Below are 16,950 nucleotides of genomic sequence, written 5' to 3' on the forward strand. Positions count from 1 at the left end.
TGTCCCGTAGTGCCAGGTCGTTCAATAGTGGATCATATAGGGACCATTGGGGTCTCGTCGGGGGCCGGGGTAGTATGCCTGGGCTGATAGTATTACCGGGGCATGGTCCAATATCGCTTTCACTCCAATTAGTGTCTCATCTGTGAAAGAAAGCAGCTCGGGGATGGCGAGTAGTAGGTCAATGCGGGAAGAGGTGTGATGCACCTGTGAAAAAAATGAGAAATCTTTTATGTCTGGGTTCAGTACCCACCAGGCGTCCACCACCTTGCAGGTTTTGAAGAGTTGGAGCAGGGCGAGGGCGATCCTGAAGTCTTTTGGTGCCGGTGGGTGGGATTTGTCCGTCATTGGGTTTGGGAACCCGTTGAAGTCTCCTCCCATCATTATGAGGCCCTTGAGGAACGGATGCAGGTTTGTCTCTAGATCCTGGTAGAAGGCCTCCTGTTTTTCGTTGGGGGCATATATTGAGACTAGAGTGTAGAGCTGTCTGGGTCTATCTCCTCTAAAGGTGTAGGGGGCCTTGGGGCCCGGAGGGATTCCATTGTTGTCTTAGTCTGTAGTTGTCGTGCGTATCCGTTGCAACCGAGGTTTTAACTTTTAATGAAGGTACAACATTTCCAACAGTGTAACTTTGAAAGATAGTTAGTTTCCATTTGGGCCCAGTGGGCTTGGAGCCGAAGAGAGTATACACTCATAGGGCCGGGGGTGAGCCGAGCGGCTCCGGGCGTTCTTGTTTTATCTTGGGGAGCTGAGATCAGAGCCGTTGAGGTCCGAAAGTTGCGGAGCCATTGTGGGGTGTTCGGGGATGAGCCCTCATGTTTTGAAGGGGGAGTATTTTGTTTTCCCCCGGCGGGCCACTCTAGCCCAGGAGTTACGTTGGGCCTTTGGGTCTTCGCTTAGGCCTCCAGAGGGTGGTGGATTTGTCAGGCCTTCATCCGGGGTGGAACGCCCTCCTGTTAGAATGCCTTTGGCTTATTCCAGAGAATTTATTGTGCAGAGTTGGCCTACAAATGAGAAGCTACGTGTTACTGGGAAGAGCCAAGGATATCTGATCTTTTGGTCTTGGAGGAACGTTGTTAGAAGTTTGAGCGATTTACGCTTTTGAACTGTCACTGCTGCTAGGTCCTGATATATCTGAATTTGGCATCCTTGGAAGGTTAGGCCCCCCTGTGAGCGACTGGCTGTCATGGTATCTTGTTTCGTGGAGAAAAAGTGGACCCGGGTGATCTCATCCTGGGGGGGGGGGTGTTCGTAGTGGGTCTTCTGCTGTGGCGTAGCCTATGGGTCCGATCCAGTAGCAGTAGAGGTTTTTCGCAGGCTGGGAGGAGCGTCTGAAAAAGGTCCCCCACATATGTTTGTAGGGCTTACTCTGTGATTGTGGTTGGGATCCCCCGGATACAGATGTTATTTCTCCGGGCCCTGTTCTCAATATCTTCCTGCTTAAGTGTTATATCTTCATTGTTACCTTCCAGGGTTTTTTACCTTCTTCTGGAGCTGTGTGGTTAAGGACCTGTTCCTCTGATTCGATGACCCTCTGTCCCACCTCCCCCATGCCGTCGTCCAGGTTCTGCACCTTAGCCGATATTTCGGTCATACAGTTCCTGAATTCTGTCTTTGTGTCTGCCAGAAGTGACTGTAAAACCTCCTTGGTGGCTCAATGGCCCGGTGATTTATCTGGCGAATGGGTTGTAGCTTGTTCCGGGTCTGACTTCTTACTCCTATCTTGCTGCAGCAAGGCGGCGATGTCCATGCTCTTCTGGGTTTTGAGATGCTTAGCCATTGTGTCCGGGGGCATCTTGCGGTATGGAGGTGTTCTGATGTAGGCTCTATCGCTGCTGGGAGACTCCCCAGTCGTCTTCCTATTTTATCCCCTATTGCCAGGTTTTAGTGGATGGGGCGGCCTTATTGATATGATATGATATGGCATTTGTAACGCGCCTATACACAACTGTTGCTTCCTTTGTGGTGGCTCTGGGTGTGAGCAGCCCCGAGCAGCTAGTTTCTTCGTTGCTGCTTGGATCTTTGGGTGAAGTCTCAGGCTGCCTTCCTGTATGGTGCCTTTAGGTGAGCCGGTGTGACTCCTTCTAGGCCCTCTTGGGCCTTTCTTGCATTGGTGTGTCCCTGTGGTCCTGTCTTTCCCTCGTCCGGGGGCCCAGGAGCCTTCTCACTGTTATTGCTGATCTGGGGGACCTCACTCAACCGGCAGTGGGAACGTTGGTCCCCCGGCCCTCCGTATCCCTGGTTGTCTGGGGTGTGCCGGGGAGAGGGGCGGACTTACTTCGTCTGTTTCGCTGCTGTCGTCCCACGGACTCTCCCTCCACACCGGTCACCGTTTCAGGAGGCCCTGGGTCCGCTCGCCCTGCTGCCGGTCTGCTTCCTAAGGGCTCTTTGCCGCCTAGGCCTTGTCACCTTTTGTGCCTCCTCCTCTCCACTTCTGACCGCGGCTTTGCCTTTGTTGTTCCCCCCTCAGCTGGGCAGTTGTAGGAACCGTTGCGGGTGGCCGCCAACGTTGCTACTGGCCACCGGTCCCGCTCTCGGCCCTCAGGGTCCACTCCACACGGCTGGGGAGGCTTGCTGGCTCAACTACATCACTCCCGCTTCTTTCCAGAGTTCCGGGGCCTCACTCCATTGGAGCGGATTACCTCTTGTATTCTCCGCTATGAGGGATGCCCATGCGAGGCGGCGCAGATTTCAGTGCGCGCCTCACTAGATGGCCGCCATGTTGCCGGGTTGGGCAGTTTTCGGCCCCCAATTCCCGGGGTTGTGGGCTCCTGTTTTCTTTGACCTTGCAGGGTCTTTTCCTCAGACCTTCTGTCATGGGTTATTGCTGTCCCTTGTTCATCTTTATGGGTTTAAACCCATTTTACTGCATATACAGCTCGGAGCCCGCCGGAACTCTCACAGAAGCGTTGCGCAGCTGGCGCTCCAAGCCAGGCCAGGCCCCCGGAGAATATGTTTTGTGAGAAAAATATCTAGGTCTGGCAGGATAGGGGACCAGACTTAATACTACGTTTGGGAATTGAAGACAACAAGAAGGGGTAGATACTTCCCCATACTTTTTGGGAACTGTGTTTAAAGAATCAACCATTGTGTTTTCATACTACTAACTGAACTTTAAAGGTCTGAATCCAGAACGAGAGAAGCCTCCTTCTGGATCAAGGTGGCCAGTTATTCCTTAGTTAGTTTAGTGTAAGGGAAATAGGTTTGGACACAGGACGGCACACTTTATACGTTACAAGACATCCTGACAGAGTCCTTAGTGTTTTAGTTAAGGCAGGACATCCCCTCATAGAAATAAGGCAAGATAGATTTATCCTTTTCTTTATTTCTATAATAAAAGTCTGCCAACAAGCATGCCAAATAGTGTCAGACTCGTACTTCTGCACCCTTACAGTTCACTTCTGAACCCTTACAGTTCACATTGATGTTGCCCACACCATTTCTTAGCAATAATGTCTGGATGCAGCACCCAACTACGGGATCTAGAAAGGGTGTCTCATAAGCCAATCAGCCATTTTCTACTACCAGAAAATGACAAACATTGACCAACCAGGTAGGCTCCTAGCAGCCAGCCCAGTGAAGTTACCCTACTTGGGAAGAAAGGCGTCCATGATGTAATTGGTGGCCTCAGAAGCATAGGGCAACAGCAACACACACCAGGCACTGCAACAATTTTTCTTAATTAATGTTATAAGCAGCATCATAAAAAGTCACTTTTGTAGGCAAAATCTTACCTTTTTATGTATGTATTTTTGAGAAATCTCTGTTAAATGAAAAACTCTACTGTGTAGAAACTACAATTATTGATAACGGATGTCTCGCTGATCAGAGTGTGCTTGTGATTTCACACACAAAAAATCTGTTACAGTGACTTAGACAACTTGGTGACGATCAGACGCATGTGCAGTCTCAACGGGAAACTTAGGGTCCGTTAACTCCATTCCTTAGGAAATAATCAGAAAAAGATTGAAATTCCTGGGAGGTAGGTGTCCCTAAAAGGCTGGTAGACCTGGTGCTGTGTGAGTTACCCCTCATGCTAGACTATCATGCGACTGATTCTGTCCCAGTCCAGAGGAACTGGTTTGTTGCGGGGGACCCTGATATTTTAAGAGTGGAGTCTACGTTTGGGAGCAGAGTAGAGGTGCACAAGCCTAAAACTGTAAAGCAGTAGTTCCCAGGCTATCAGTGAACCTACATCGTTCATAACCTTCCAGTGCCAACTTAACCTGATCTCCCCGAGATTTCCACAGGCCATCTTCCATCAGGCCTTTGCTGCACTCACACAGCACATGGGTCTAGCTTCCATCCCAAGTCCCCCTCGAACTTAGGCAATGATAAGAGGGTCAATAAAGTCTACCTACATGTTACTGATGTTAATGAAGTACATAATTGAGGTAAGGAGGAAAAACAAATCTAATTCCTTTAGGGGCAGAGAGATATGCGGCAACCTTCAACCAATGTCATCACAGGAAGTAAGATCACATGAAGTGACATACCTGAGTGAAACCAGTTTAATGATGTTTATGTGTTCCAATTGTTCTGTGCTTACATTGCATAGGGTTTGAAGGTGGGTTTGGGTGACAAGCGCAATTGGTCCATGACCTCAACATTGACCACCTAGAGATAGATCAGCACACAGTCCCTGAAACTTCAGAACTGAATGTATCAACAAAGCAGCACGCACAGCTTTCTTGCATTTTCCCTCTTTGCTCACTAACCTAACCCACTCCCTCTCTTGATACGCAGAGCACCTGGGGACCATGCCTATGGCAATGGCATATGGTGTAAATCCCACTAGCATAACCTAACATATGGAGGTGCTATTAATCCCATGTCATGTGGGTGCAGCCATTTAAATGTGTGATTTCTGTAAACCAACAGTGAACTTTGAGATTGGAAGCAATCTTATTTATCGTTTTGGCCAGAGGGACCAGTTGTAAAAGGATTCGCTCACACCCAAAGATAAATAATGCACTTTTACTCCCTAAAAATAAAGAAAAGAAATGGGAACTAAAAATACTCCCAATAAAAACTGGCAAATAAGAGACATATAGGAGCCTCCCCACTGCTTCCACTCACAACTCCAACGACATGTTGGTATTAGTTGTATCAGCAGAGCAGTGCCACAGGAAGAATCTCTACTGTTATTAACCTAACCTGAAGAGGAACTTTCGAGTAACAATGCCTAATTTAATTTGCACGAGTTACTACTAGGTGCAAAGAAAGTATGGATTTAAAAACGTCTTTCTTTTTTATATTTATATACCCCTTTGAGAATAGGAATGACATTTTTACTCACTAAAATTCCAGTTTATTGACAATTTTCAAAAACATAGCGTGAAATACTCCTGCTTCAGAATCGTAAAGATCCTTAGTGGTGATGCTTGCAGACTGATTTTCGTTCTGCCGATTAATCCCTCCTTGGAATGTGATTGTATCATACTCTGCAGCTACTGGTGCTTCAAACTGCCTTGAAAAACTAGGCTGATAGCAATATCTTTAACCAACAAAATCTTAGTCAACATGACACTGCTTTCATCTTGCATCATTAGTCTGAACATTTGCTTGGAGACATTTAAACTAAAAGTGGCCTTTTCTTAGTAAACCCATAGCTTCTACTAGTGACCGGATAATTTAAATATAATAGACATCTATACTACACTAGCATAACCACCTTTATGGTCCCCCGGCATGCCGGGTTATAGACGAAAGAGCAGTGTAAAAGACGATAGTAGAAACATTGTCCTAGGACAAAATAGTGGGTGCAATTGATTTGTAAAACAACTTTTTGATACTTTAACATTTGCGAGGGAGAGATCTAAGTCAGACAACCTTTTCCAGGGCCAAATTAGGTAGATTGAAGGTTAACAATCGGATGAATGACAATAACTGGTGGACCGGGAATGTTAAATGTTATTTGACTGGTGCTAGGATAGGAGATATGCTAGAGGCCAATAACCCTGAGAGGAGGCGTACATTCAGCTAAGAAGCTAGACGGGTGGGTATCTAGGCTACTGCATGGCGTGTTCTGCGATGCAAGATGGTTCTTGATCCTCCTGAAGCAGGACTCCTCTTTCAGATTATGGGCAACGCTGTTACAAGGTTTGGAATATGATATAAAGGTCACATGCAGCATAGGGAGCCAATCTATTGAGCCATGGTATTATTAGGCTACTAAAGGTTCTCTCTGGGGTATATCTGCTGATGAAACCTTTCAAGGAGAACCGGTTGCTTCCTGTGATTTCAATTGTGGTGGCATGTGGTCCCAAGAACTGTCTGGGTGCTAGGGCTGACATAGGCACAGAGATGACAGACACATAGATGTGCAGCTTACAGACGCGCAGGAGCTGACAGAGTAACTGACTGGATGGGGACACAAAGTTCACAGGGATATACTGCTGACTCAATCATATCTAGACAATGGGAGCCACCCTGAGATTGTTTTGACTGGCGTTTGTTTATACTGGCAACAAAGTAATAAAAAGTGAAATTATCACAGTAAAGAAGAAGTGAAAGTGCCACACCCGAGTGAGGGAAAGGCAGAACAAGTCTACAAGCGAGAAGACGCATGATTTAGAAATGGAAAGTGAAAGAGGGCAGAGGGAGCATGGCAAGAGAGAAAGTGCAGAATGAAAAGAAAAAAGAGAAAAGGGCATGAGTAAGGGAGAAAATGGAAGGCTAGAGGCAAAATGTGCACCATAGAAAGCAATGGTGCACAATGGAGTTACAATCAAAACAAGCAAGTGGATTGTTTGGGACAACTTCCTCCTCATGCAAGGTTCACTGACACAGGGAGGCACGTTGAGAGCAATCTGTGTGCCGATGTGCAGAATTAGGTAATATGCAGGAGCCCATCAGAGGGAAAGACTGTAACAAACACTGGGATTAAGACATTAATTGCGGTTCAATTACAATACAGTATCCTACACAAGGACGTTATCAAATATTTACAAATACTTCTAAATATGGTGAAAGCTTCGTTATCTGGCACCTTATTAACTCACGCATTCTACAATCTACAGCTCTTAATGCCAGCAATAGAACAGTAGGAAAGAAAATGCTAGATAACCAGGTTTTCTTGGTAGATAACTGGATATCTAGATAGTTCAGTGGTGGTAAACAAGAGCAAGGAGGACACAAACCTTGTTATCTGGCCATTTTCCTTTGTCAATCAGTTTGCTGCTACTCACATAACTAACAATAGGTTATATGGCATGTATGCTTATCCAGGATCATCAGAGTCTCATTGATGTAGGATCTGAACACTTTTGCTCTTCTTGAAATTCAAAGCAGCTCTACATAATTTGATATTGTAGAAATATATTCTCTTGACTCCATTATTGATAAGCCTCTGAAACCCATGTCAGTCTCTGAGCACTATGCCTAAATTACCTATACGGCACCAAATGATTGCGAAGGTGTGTATACGTGGAATTTGTCCAATAAAAAAGTAAAGTTGCAACACCAAACTTATAAGGGACACAGTAATGTTAAGGAAGGAAAGGGGAGCAGACTTGTGGATGTGATATTACTTTCCCAGGTTTTATCCCTGAATGTTCGGAGGCTTCATTCACTTCGGAGGACAAATCAAACATCAACATGTCTCCCAGACTTTGGAGCCAACAATTCCCTAATCAAGGAGTTCCACAATTAAAAGGGAAGAACAATTCCTATGATCACACATTCTTCAAAGGCAATTGTGAGGGAATACACAAAAGGGAGTCATATTTAACTCAAACACTCCTATGCACACTGCCCAGATGTGGGCACCTCTGCAGCCACGGGCTTTATGCCCTCTAGTCTTTTGCCCAAGGGAAAAAAGAATCATAGGTCACCCACAAATGTACCATACTAGTGTCAGTGGCACAGCAATATTGCAATGAGACTAGAGTGAGTAAGGAAATTGCTCTCTTCCTGAACCCACCAATAGGACACCAAATCATCCTTCTGCTCATCCCACTCCTTAATGTTTATATACATGTCCTCTCTCCCATGCCTCTCTTCTTCCAACACTCTCCCGTTTTGAGCTTTTAATTTCCCCAGTTTGGTTTTCCCCTCTCGAGCTTCTTTTTACACATCCTCCTCCCTTATTCCCTTTGCCCTGTTTTAGGTACACATTAACTGCTTATTTAAACCTCTGTAAACTGCCTTTTTTCTCCCTTCTCTCCCCCCTCTTCTTTCACTGTTCCTTACTCTCACACAAAGGGCTGGTGGATCCTCTCCCCTGAATAATCTCAGTTTGTGGGCCCAGTTCAATTGTACTGGCAGAACCACTGATAACTATGTCCCTGGCAGTGTTCTTTTTCTCGGTTCGCCATCCCCAGGCAAAGGTCTTTGAAGGATACTAATGCTCAATGTTGAGGAGAGAGGGTTGGCGGTGAGCATGACGTCTGAGTCAAATTTCCCTCTGAAAATGTGTCTATCAGGTACTCTTTCCTAGGCAGAAAGCAAATGAGAAACAGGGATGTATTGAAAGATGGGTAGGGGAAAACAGGGCACAACAAAATAAGGGTGCTCAGTTTTGTTGTAAATTTTGATCCTGCACAGCAGACTTTTTGTGTCCAATAAACTGAGTCACTCTTAGAAAGGTCACATGTTTGCTGAGGCATTGAAAAGGCACAAGTCCGCCAAATGGCATTATGTCATGCATGAAACCTTCAGTGTTTTAAAGAACAGCACTTTCCATGCTGGGACTTACAAGCCCATATTATAAAGGAAAATGCAAAACTAAAAGTGCCAGAATGCAAGTGTTGCCAGCTTGAAAAGCACACATGGCTGCATGTATAGCACATGGCAATCGGTCATCTGGCAGGTTTGAGCAAGAGCTGGTCAATGTGTCAGGATTTGCTGAAGGCACCACACTCACAGCACTGGGCCACTTGGCAGCGTTGTGCCGCGACTGCCTGATGAAGTCATGCAAAACATGGGGCTACTTGGCATCTCGGAGCCTGGGACTGACAGATATGACAGGAGGCCATTTAGGGAGCACTTTATACAGAAGGTATGGCGTATACATAACCTCCAGCTGCAAGTCCCGATTCCTCATCAAGGCTGTATTCTTCTCCTCGCTCTGGGTGGCATACTTCATGGCAAGATCGTAGTTCTCATCCTTCAGCTTACGGAACTCCTCACTGAAGTGATCGCGCTCTTCCTTCATCTTCAGCACGCGCTCCTGGTGCTTACGCATCTCACTGTCCTTCACCTGCAACTTTCGGATGGAGTCATCCTTAGCGCACAGCTGCACACTAAGCTCCTTGGCCTTCCGGCGCTCATCCTGGATCACCTGCTGCAGCTTCAGGATCTCGTTCATGAGCAGTTGGGTCAAGGTGGATTCTCCTGCTGTGTCTGCAAGAGCCAAACAGAAGTATTGGGGTTCGTGAACATCCACACCCACATGTACCTTACCCCCACATGTTACTTCACCTTGCACTCCACCCTACATCATTGCCACACTGCCCAATACTTTCAAACAGCTCAAGTAACCCTTAATGTATTATACATTATGTAAATATGCTCACTGCATTGACTCATTCGTTTGAAAGCCTGGGACAGAAGAAGAGCACTTCAGTTCTGCCATTGTTGGGTGCATTCTTCAATTGTCCAACAACAATGTTGCCCTGTGCTCATCTCCCAAATACCCTCCCACCACTTCCTGTGCTTAGATTGGCACACTTACAAAACCGATTGGCTGTTCGGACTTCTATTTTCTTCACCAACTTCAAAAAAGGAAACCATGCTAATTCACCTCAGCAACTGGATTCCATTCTTGGTTAGAGAAGTCATGTATTTACTAGCAAAGTTGGATTTAGACTTCTAAAAAGGGAATGACTTCACGGTAAGGACATTTGGTGCTGCCCTGCACAATAAAGTACCACCAAAGAGCTGCACTCTGATTTTCGAAATTCATGCTTGGCCTGGGCTTTTAGATTTGCTCATACTTTAGTTGCTCTAGATGCTGGAATTTGGTTGGCAAGACGCAAGCAATCGCACAGCCGAGAGGTGTGCGTATTACTCTCAAAACCTTTTTTGCCGCAAGTGAGGAGATGCATTAGAGCATCTCCTCACTTGCGCCAAAAAAGTGCCTGCTCCATTCACAAAGGGCATCTGAATGAGCGCTCCTTCAGATGCCCTGGTTCCTCCTTTGCACATTTGTCCAAATAAGTAGGTGTTTCTGGGCATTTTAAAGCGCATCCCAAATTCACTTACGGTATGCGCTTTGAAATATCCAACACCAGGGTCTTCCCCCTGGCCTGTTCAGACGAGGCACAGGGGGAGGTGCAAGTCACAACAGCGTCATTTCTGACCCTACCATGATTTGTTTTTGAAGTGTAAGAGCTGTTGGTTAAACTGTGACTGTCACATTAACATTTCCATCCCCCAAACAGAGGTGGAAATACTGATTTTGTTTTGTCAATTCACCGAGATGGGCCCTTTAAAGGCCCGCCTCAATGAAATGCTCTCCCAGCAACCACTTGGATGCTGGGAGTCTGTAATACATTCGTTTTGGGTGCACCCTCCCAACACTAATGTATGCAAGGGGGCTGGCCACCATCTTTGCGCCACAGTCCAGCCCCTCCTGAAATGTGCAGGTCACCTTTGAGAATATGCTGAACTATTAATTTCTAAAAATACTGCAAATGAAGGAACATATTCGCTGCGCTCGTTTCATGTGCGCTATTTTTGAGACTCTGTCCCATGGAATACAAAGGATGGATACACTCTTAGGGGAGGAGCCAACGATTTGGCAAGTAGACAAGAATTTACCAAATAACGCTACCTGGATGTCCAACACGATGTACAGTGCCTACCGTTCAACAAAGAGGCAATTCCTCTCTCTATGGGCAAAACAGAAGTTAACCACTGAAAATGAAGTCTAGTGCCCTCAAGAGCAAAAACTGCTGTGTCCTCGAATTCAAGGCAGCACGCAAGTGAGCAAACACTCAACAAATGAGTAGGATTCTTCTCGTAACAGGAGTTGCCATGATCTATTTAATCTGATGAGTATGTACATAAAGGAGTCATTGGGAAACGCGTGTACAGTGATAAGCTGCACCAAAGAATAAAAAGCAGCATAAAAGCAATATAGGGAGAAAAAAGAAATGTCTCTCCTATTGACAAAGTCAGCAGACTGCACCGTAGACAAGCAACCAAGCGATTGGGTGCCATGCACAGCATGAACTCGCCTGTGCTGTACATCACAGTGGCAGCAGAATGAGACACAAGGTGATTCAGAATTTAAGTCGAAATTAGAGGAACCTCATTTAAAGGCAGAATTGTATTCACAAATGAAATGAATTGTATATTGAATGAATGCATGCAATGAATTAACACCGAGAAACAATTTCAATTACAAACTACAAATAAAATTGATTGGAGAGCAATACCTGGAATACCTGTTTACTTTCTTTAGATAGGGAGAGTTTCCTCCTTCTGTCCTTCCCCTAGATAGGCGCCCCATCACTGCTTTCTATGGTTAGCATGCCATTTTTAGGGACATGTACCTAGGCACTTGAGGTTCACAAATAGATTGTTAGCAACAGGAGCGAGGTTCCGATACCGTAGAAGTGACCGAATCCAATGTTTTCGAGGAGGTGACCAAATTTTTTTAAACATTCTTTTACCGAACAAAAAAAAACATTTTAAATAAAATATATGTGGGGGTGGGGTAAGGGATATTAATAAAGGCAGAGGAAAGGATGGGGGCTGTGGGTGTCTCCCCACGCAATATAAACATAAATATTTGGTCACTTCGCTCTTTCGAAAACATGGATTCGGTCAAATCACCTACATCCGCAAGGTTCAGGTCAGCCCTATGGCTTCCTTGGACACTCCCACCTCAGACTTTATAAAGGATGCTCCTATGGCTCAAGGCAACCTCCAACATCAGCAGCAACAGCAGCAACAAGGTGCAGGTCATGTGACCTTGCTTCCTGCATTCTTGCGGTTCGCCACCAATGCCCAGGCCTGCTTGGCCATGCCCACCTCAGGCATTACCAACAGTCTTCCCTAGACATCCTCAGCAAAGGATGTACGAAAACAAGAACACTCCGTGTTTCTGCCTGTTCAGATCTGGAAAAACCCAAGTCCAGAAAACTCATTCCTTTCCCCTGAAATAGATCACCATGTAACACCCCACAACAGCCCTATATACTCCAGGCTGTGCCCGCTTAAGTGCTCACACCCCAAATGGTTATCCACCCCAGCTAACCTCCTAAAAATACCTCCTATCATCCCATAGTCCACATCTCAGACCTCATGAACTACCACAAACCCGACACAATCTTCAACACTGAAACTTTGCTGTCACCAACTGACACCAACCTCCACCCATATCTTTGATGCCCTCGTACCACTTGGTTACAGTGCTCAACATGTGGTCGGATCAGGGAAAACAGGTGTGGGTGTGACAGTCGTGCACAAAAGTGACTGGCCATGTTCGGTGGATATCTGACCACCCCTTCACACAATGGAAACCCTTATGTGAAAATTCCTCCTGTCACATAAAGACTCAATAACCTTCCACTTCCATCTACAGACCACATCACTGGTGTGGTATCATCCTATGTTATATTATGAACTTACATTGACAGCCTCAATCTCGCATGCAAATAACATCCTTCTCCAAGACTTTAATCTCCCCGGGTCCCATCCAACCAAGAATACCAGTGAAGCCCTCTAATTCCTAGCTGAATCACCAGGTCTAACTCAACGCATGCTCTACCCCACTGACATCAATGGGAACACACTAGACCTGATCTTCTCCTACATCGTACACCTAAACTGTGCTGACACCATCGTTCTTGACTGGCTGGATCGTGCAGCCATCCCCTTCTCCCTAACCCACACAATGGCAGCCCATGAAGGCCAAGATAAATGCCCTATGGTTGTACAATGATCATTCAAAACCGAACAGACCATGGAATAATAATACTTTAACTTCCCTCCCTCTGGGAATTTCTCCTCCATTTTGGGCTCTTTTTTGCCATACTTTGAAGGAGTTAGAAGACACCTATGTGCCAATCAAACTAAGCCGGGTCAGGACGAAACCCTTTACCTCTTGGCACCCCAAGAGCTCCACATTAACAATTAGGTCATTTGAGAAGCTCTGGTGCAAGACACACAGACCAGAAGACCTCCTAGCCCACAAGGCCTTAATGTCCAACCGTTGGACCCTCATCACCAAGGCCAAAGCTACCTATTACAACAACACCATTGCAACAGCCCCTAACAGGAGCAAAGCCCTCTTTGCCGCTGTCAAGCAATGCACTAACAGCACATGGGACCCTGAGGTACCAGAACCACAAGAAAAATGTGAGGCAGTCAATGACATCTTCATCAACAAAATCAACCCTGTGTGAGAACACACTGAGTTATCTAAGAAATGAGACCTCTCATTCAGCCCCCACCCCCCTGCGATAATTACAACTCTGGACCTACTCCCCTCTTATCACCTGAAAACCTCTAAATCTCTTGCTTCCTTAAAGCCAACTGCCTACGCAGATGACATTATCCTGGTGAACAATCTTAAACCACTAAGTGATCCCGCTATGACTGCCCTTCTCAGGATAGTCAACTCATATTTTAGCCAAGACACTTTCCCAGACAGACTAATAACAGGCCTCATACACCACCTCTTGAAAAAAACACCCTCGACCCTGAGGATCTAACAAACTACCATCCTATCAATAGCCACCCATTCATCGCAAAGATGATTGAGAAGTAGTTTAATTGTGGACAGCTTTGTGATTATCAATCTGGCTACTGGCTCAAATATAGCACAGAGAGCCACCATCCAGGGTGGTCGTTGACGCCTATTGGCTGCATTCGATACGGTCCACCATGACACACTACTGTGTCTCCTTACTCACAGAATGGGCTATGAGGGCAATGTCATAAAATGGTCCTCCCAATAACCATCTGGGAGACACCGGGCCAGCCATTTGGGTTTCTGGAGGTCAGCATGCCCCCACATGGCCTGCAGTATTCCCCAGGGTTGCATCCTCACTCCGTCTTATGCGATCTATACATGAAACCCATCTGCATACTCCTAACCAATTCTGACATCTCAATGCACCAATAAGCAGATGACACTCATACTCATATCTAAAGGTGTGTGGTCCCCAGGATATCACCCACTTCAGAGCATGCCTTGCTACCATCCAAACATGGTTGACAAGTGCCTACTTGAAACATAACCCTACCGAGATGGAATTTGTCCTCCAAGCACATTCTAACACATCTCCCCAATTCTATGTTACCCTTAACAGCTAACATCATATTAAAAATGCTGTATCACCTACAAGGTCACCTCAACCAGCACACCACATTACTTTGTGACTAAGTTAAACACCTCTGGTAGGTCACGACATACGTTCAGTAGGAGCAGATCCAGACTTGAGACTAGACAGGCCTGTAAGGAGAAAACTAGGAAACAGTAATTCTCCTGTTATGCGCCATCCCAATGATATTCCAGTAACAATCCAAACCACTCCCTCCCTCCTCCTGTGAAAAAGAGCTGAAAAGTGGGCTATTTAAGTCACCTTGATGTTACCTACTCTACACACCAATCACAGTGTGATTCTCTGCAACTCAGCACGGTGCTGTCATGTTAATTGTATGTGTATACCCACGCACAGTATTGAGTTACTGTCTGCCCCTCAACTCTTGTCTGTTAAAGTTTTCCAAATACTGCTGTCCATCGCTTGTTGCTTCTGAGCTACAATTGCGCTATATAAATACAATATAATTTAATAAAAATTTGGGGTGGGGGAAAGGCAGAAGAGAGGCATCATGGCCTCATCCTATCCAATGGCTTCTTAAAGTTTCCAAGCAGTGTGACAATGGAGACCTTCATACCCACATCAGTGTTTGGGGCTACAGGGAGATAAATAGCAAAACTAACAAAAGTTACCACAGTATATCATTAATCTCTAATAGTGATTAGTGAGATGTGGAGTATATAAAAGTCTTTTAAAACAAAAACAAAAAAAGAAAATAGCAAGGACGGACCCCATCTCATGCTAGACTGTGTGTTTACCAGGAGGTAACAAGGGTGGTACAGGGTTCTCCTCCATTATGCAGTAGTAGGGCATAAGAAACATTGGGGAGAGGGTCGGGTGCTAGGTGTCCCCCCATGGTAACTAGTAGCCAAGGATGGTGTGAGAGGAACTAGAAAAGGAGACCAGGAAAACAGAAGTAGAAATGACAAAATCTCAAACTACTATGTAAAATATAGTTAGTTGGCATTATCATATTAACTCGTGTTATTCAATGTAGGTCATCATTTAGATTTTGCTTTATTACTTTTACTTTTTGTACACTTTATTTCTTTGTGCAGAATGTTCTCAAAGGAAGTGTAATAAAGGATCCAGAAGCGATGTGAGAGTTATGCATCAGAACCTTCTGAAGGCCTCTTGGCTTGCTTTCATGTAACATGGAAGGGGCTAGGGAGCCCAGATGTAATAGAGAGATGGGAAGAATGTATGGATATAAACACATTAGATGGAAAGTGTTTAAAGTGAGGTGTGGCTCTGTGGTCATGGAATAAGAACAACGGCAGGAAGCCAGGGTAACTGAAAGAACGTTCCATAAAATAAAAGAAAAGAGGCTGTGAATATGAGCAATTATAGTATTATGGGAAAAATCTGTAAAGTAACACAATAAGCATTCAATAAAGATAAGAGCAGAGAGAGAACTGAAGAACAAATACAACTTCCAGTGCCACAGCAGGAAGGTAAATAGGCAAACTAGAGGGGCATATTGGTTCTATTGGGGAAACATGAAAACACTGGGTCTCATTACAAGTTCAGTGGTGGGTAAAAAAATGGCGGATTTCTGTGTTTCACCCTGAAGTGGGGGATTTACCTCTATCATAATGCTTGAGGTAAACCCTCTACTGTAAGGAAAACAAATGATCTTGGTGGAATTACCATTCCTGGTAATTCCACCAAAATCCCCATGGATTCACACCACCCTTCCACCACTCGTAATCCTGTGGTAAAACAGGGTTCGAAATTGAGATTCAATGAGCAGGAGCTAAAACTAGCTCCTGTGTGTCAGGCATCACCCTGTAGGCAGGAGCTACCGCAGGGGAAGCAGGAGCTGCCAGAGATGCGCCTTGAGCTTGTTTGCATCTTGTATGAACCATTGTATTTAAATGTGTGTTAGATGTGTTCAAATTCTTCTTTATTAACATGCTCAAATATTCATAGTTAATGTCACCTTTACATGTTTAGAAGGCACCAGTTGGCCCTAGGAGCCAAATGTAGCTCCTGGTAGCTGTTGGTTTCAAGCTAACCAGGCTCTACTATGCTAGAAGCAGAAACGAAATAGCTCCCAGCTCCCCTCAATTTCGAACCCTAGGTAAACCCAAGGGTCTGAGTGGCAGTAACAGTAAACATGTTTGGAGGTAATACAGTGGATGTACCACCGGATTGCAAACCAACTTGTAATAAAAGGAAAGAAGAGGGAAAGTAGGCACAGGGATTAACACCCCACTGAAGGACAAGGGGGAAGACAAGGTCAGTCTTCAGTCAAAAGGTTCTATTCAAACGGCTATATTCAGAAAGGCATTATTTATTTTTATTTTTTATTTTATTGTTCATTTATAACACGCTTAATACCAGCAAGTGGTTTCTAAGCGCGGGTTCAGGATTCGAACCCGTGTTGCACCATGATTTCTTGCTTCCAAGACAAACGCTTTGCCCCTGAGCTATCCTTCCTCCCCTCAGATATAGAACCACTGTCCGCTTTCAAGGCTCACTTTTCAGATGCATACAATCCCCCTAGAATAGAAGGTTGGACAAGTCTTACCTATGAACATGGAGAACGCCCGGGCAGGTTCCTTCCCAGTTATTTTCTTGTACAGCTGTGGGTAATACAGCTCTAAGCTTTCCAGGAATGCATCGTAGCCTTTCTTGCCGGTCCTCTGCAGAATATCCAGTAAGACACCTG

General features: G+C 45.3%; 1 protein-coding gene across 2 annotated transcripts in view; it reads right to left on the bottom strand.

The window, feature by feature from the left end:
* CARD9 (caspase recruitment domain family member 9) overlaps positions 1-16,950 on the bottom strand; it is a 496,386-nt gene that overhangs the window by 205,694 nt on the left and 273,742 nt on the right. For both annotated transcript variants that reach the window (XM_069609572.1, XM_069609573.1), the window contains 2 exons: positions 16,810-16,947; positions 9,017-9,342 (listed from right to left, as the gene is read on the bottom strand). In XM_069609572.1, coding sequence (XP_069465673.1) covers positions 9,017-9,342; positions 16,810-16,947 — 464 coding nt within the window. The remainder of the gene's footprint in view (positions 1-9,016; positions 9,343-16,809; positions 16,948-16,950) is intronic.

This window comes from Ambystoma mexicanum, chromosome 8 (assembly GCF_040938575.1).
Source record: "Ambystoma mexicanum isolate Mex_15411 chromosome 8, UKY_AmexF1_1, whole genome shotgun sequence".
NCBI lineage: Eukaryota > Metazoa > Chordata > Amphibia > Caudata > Ambystomatidae > Ambystoma > Ambystoma mexicanum.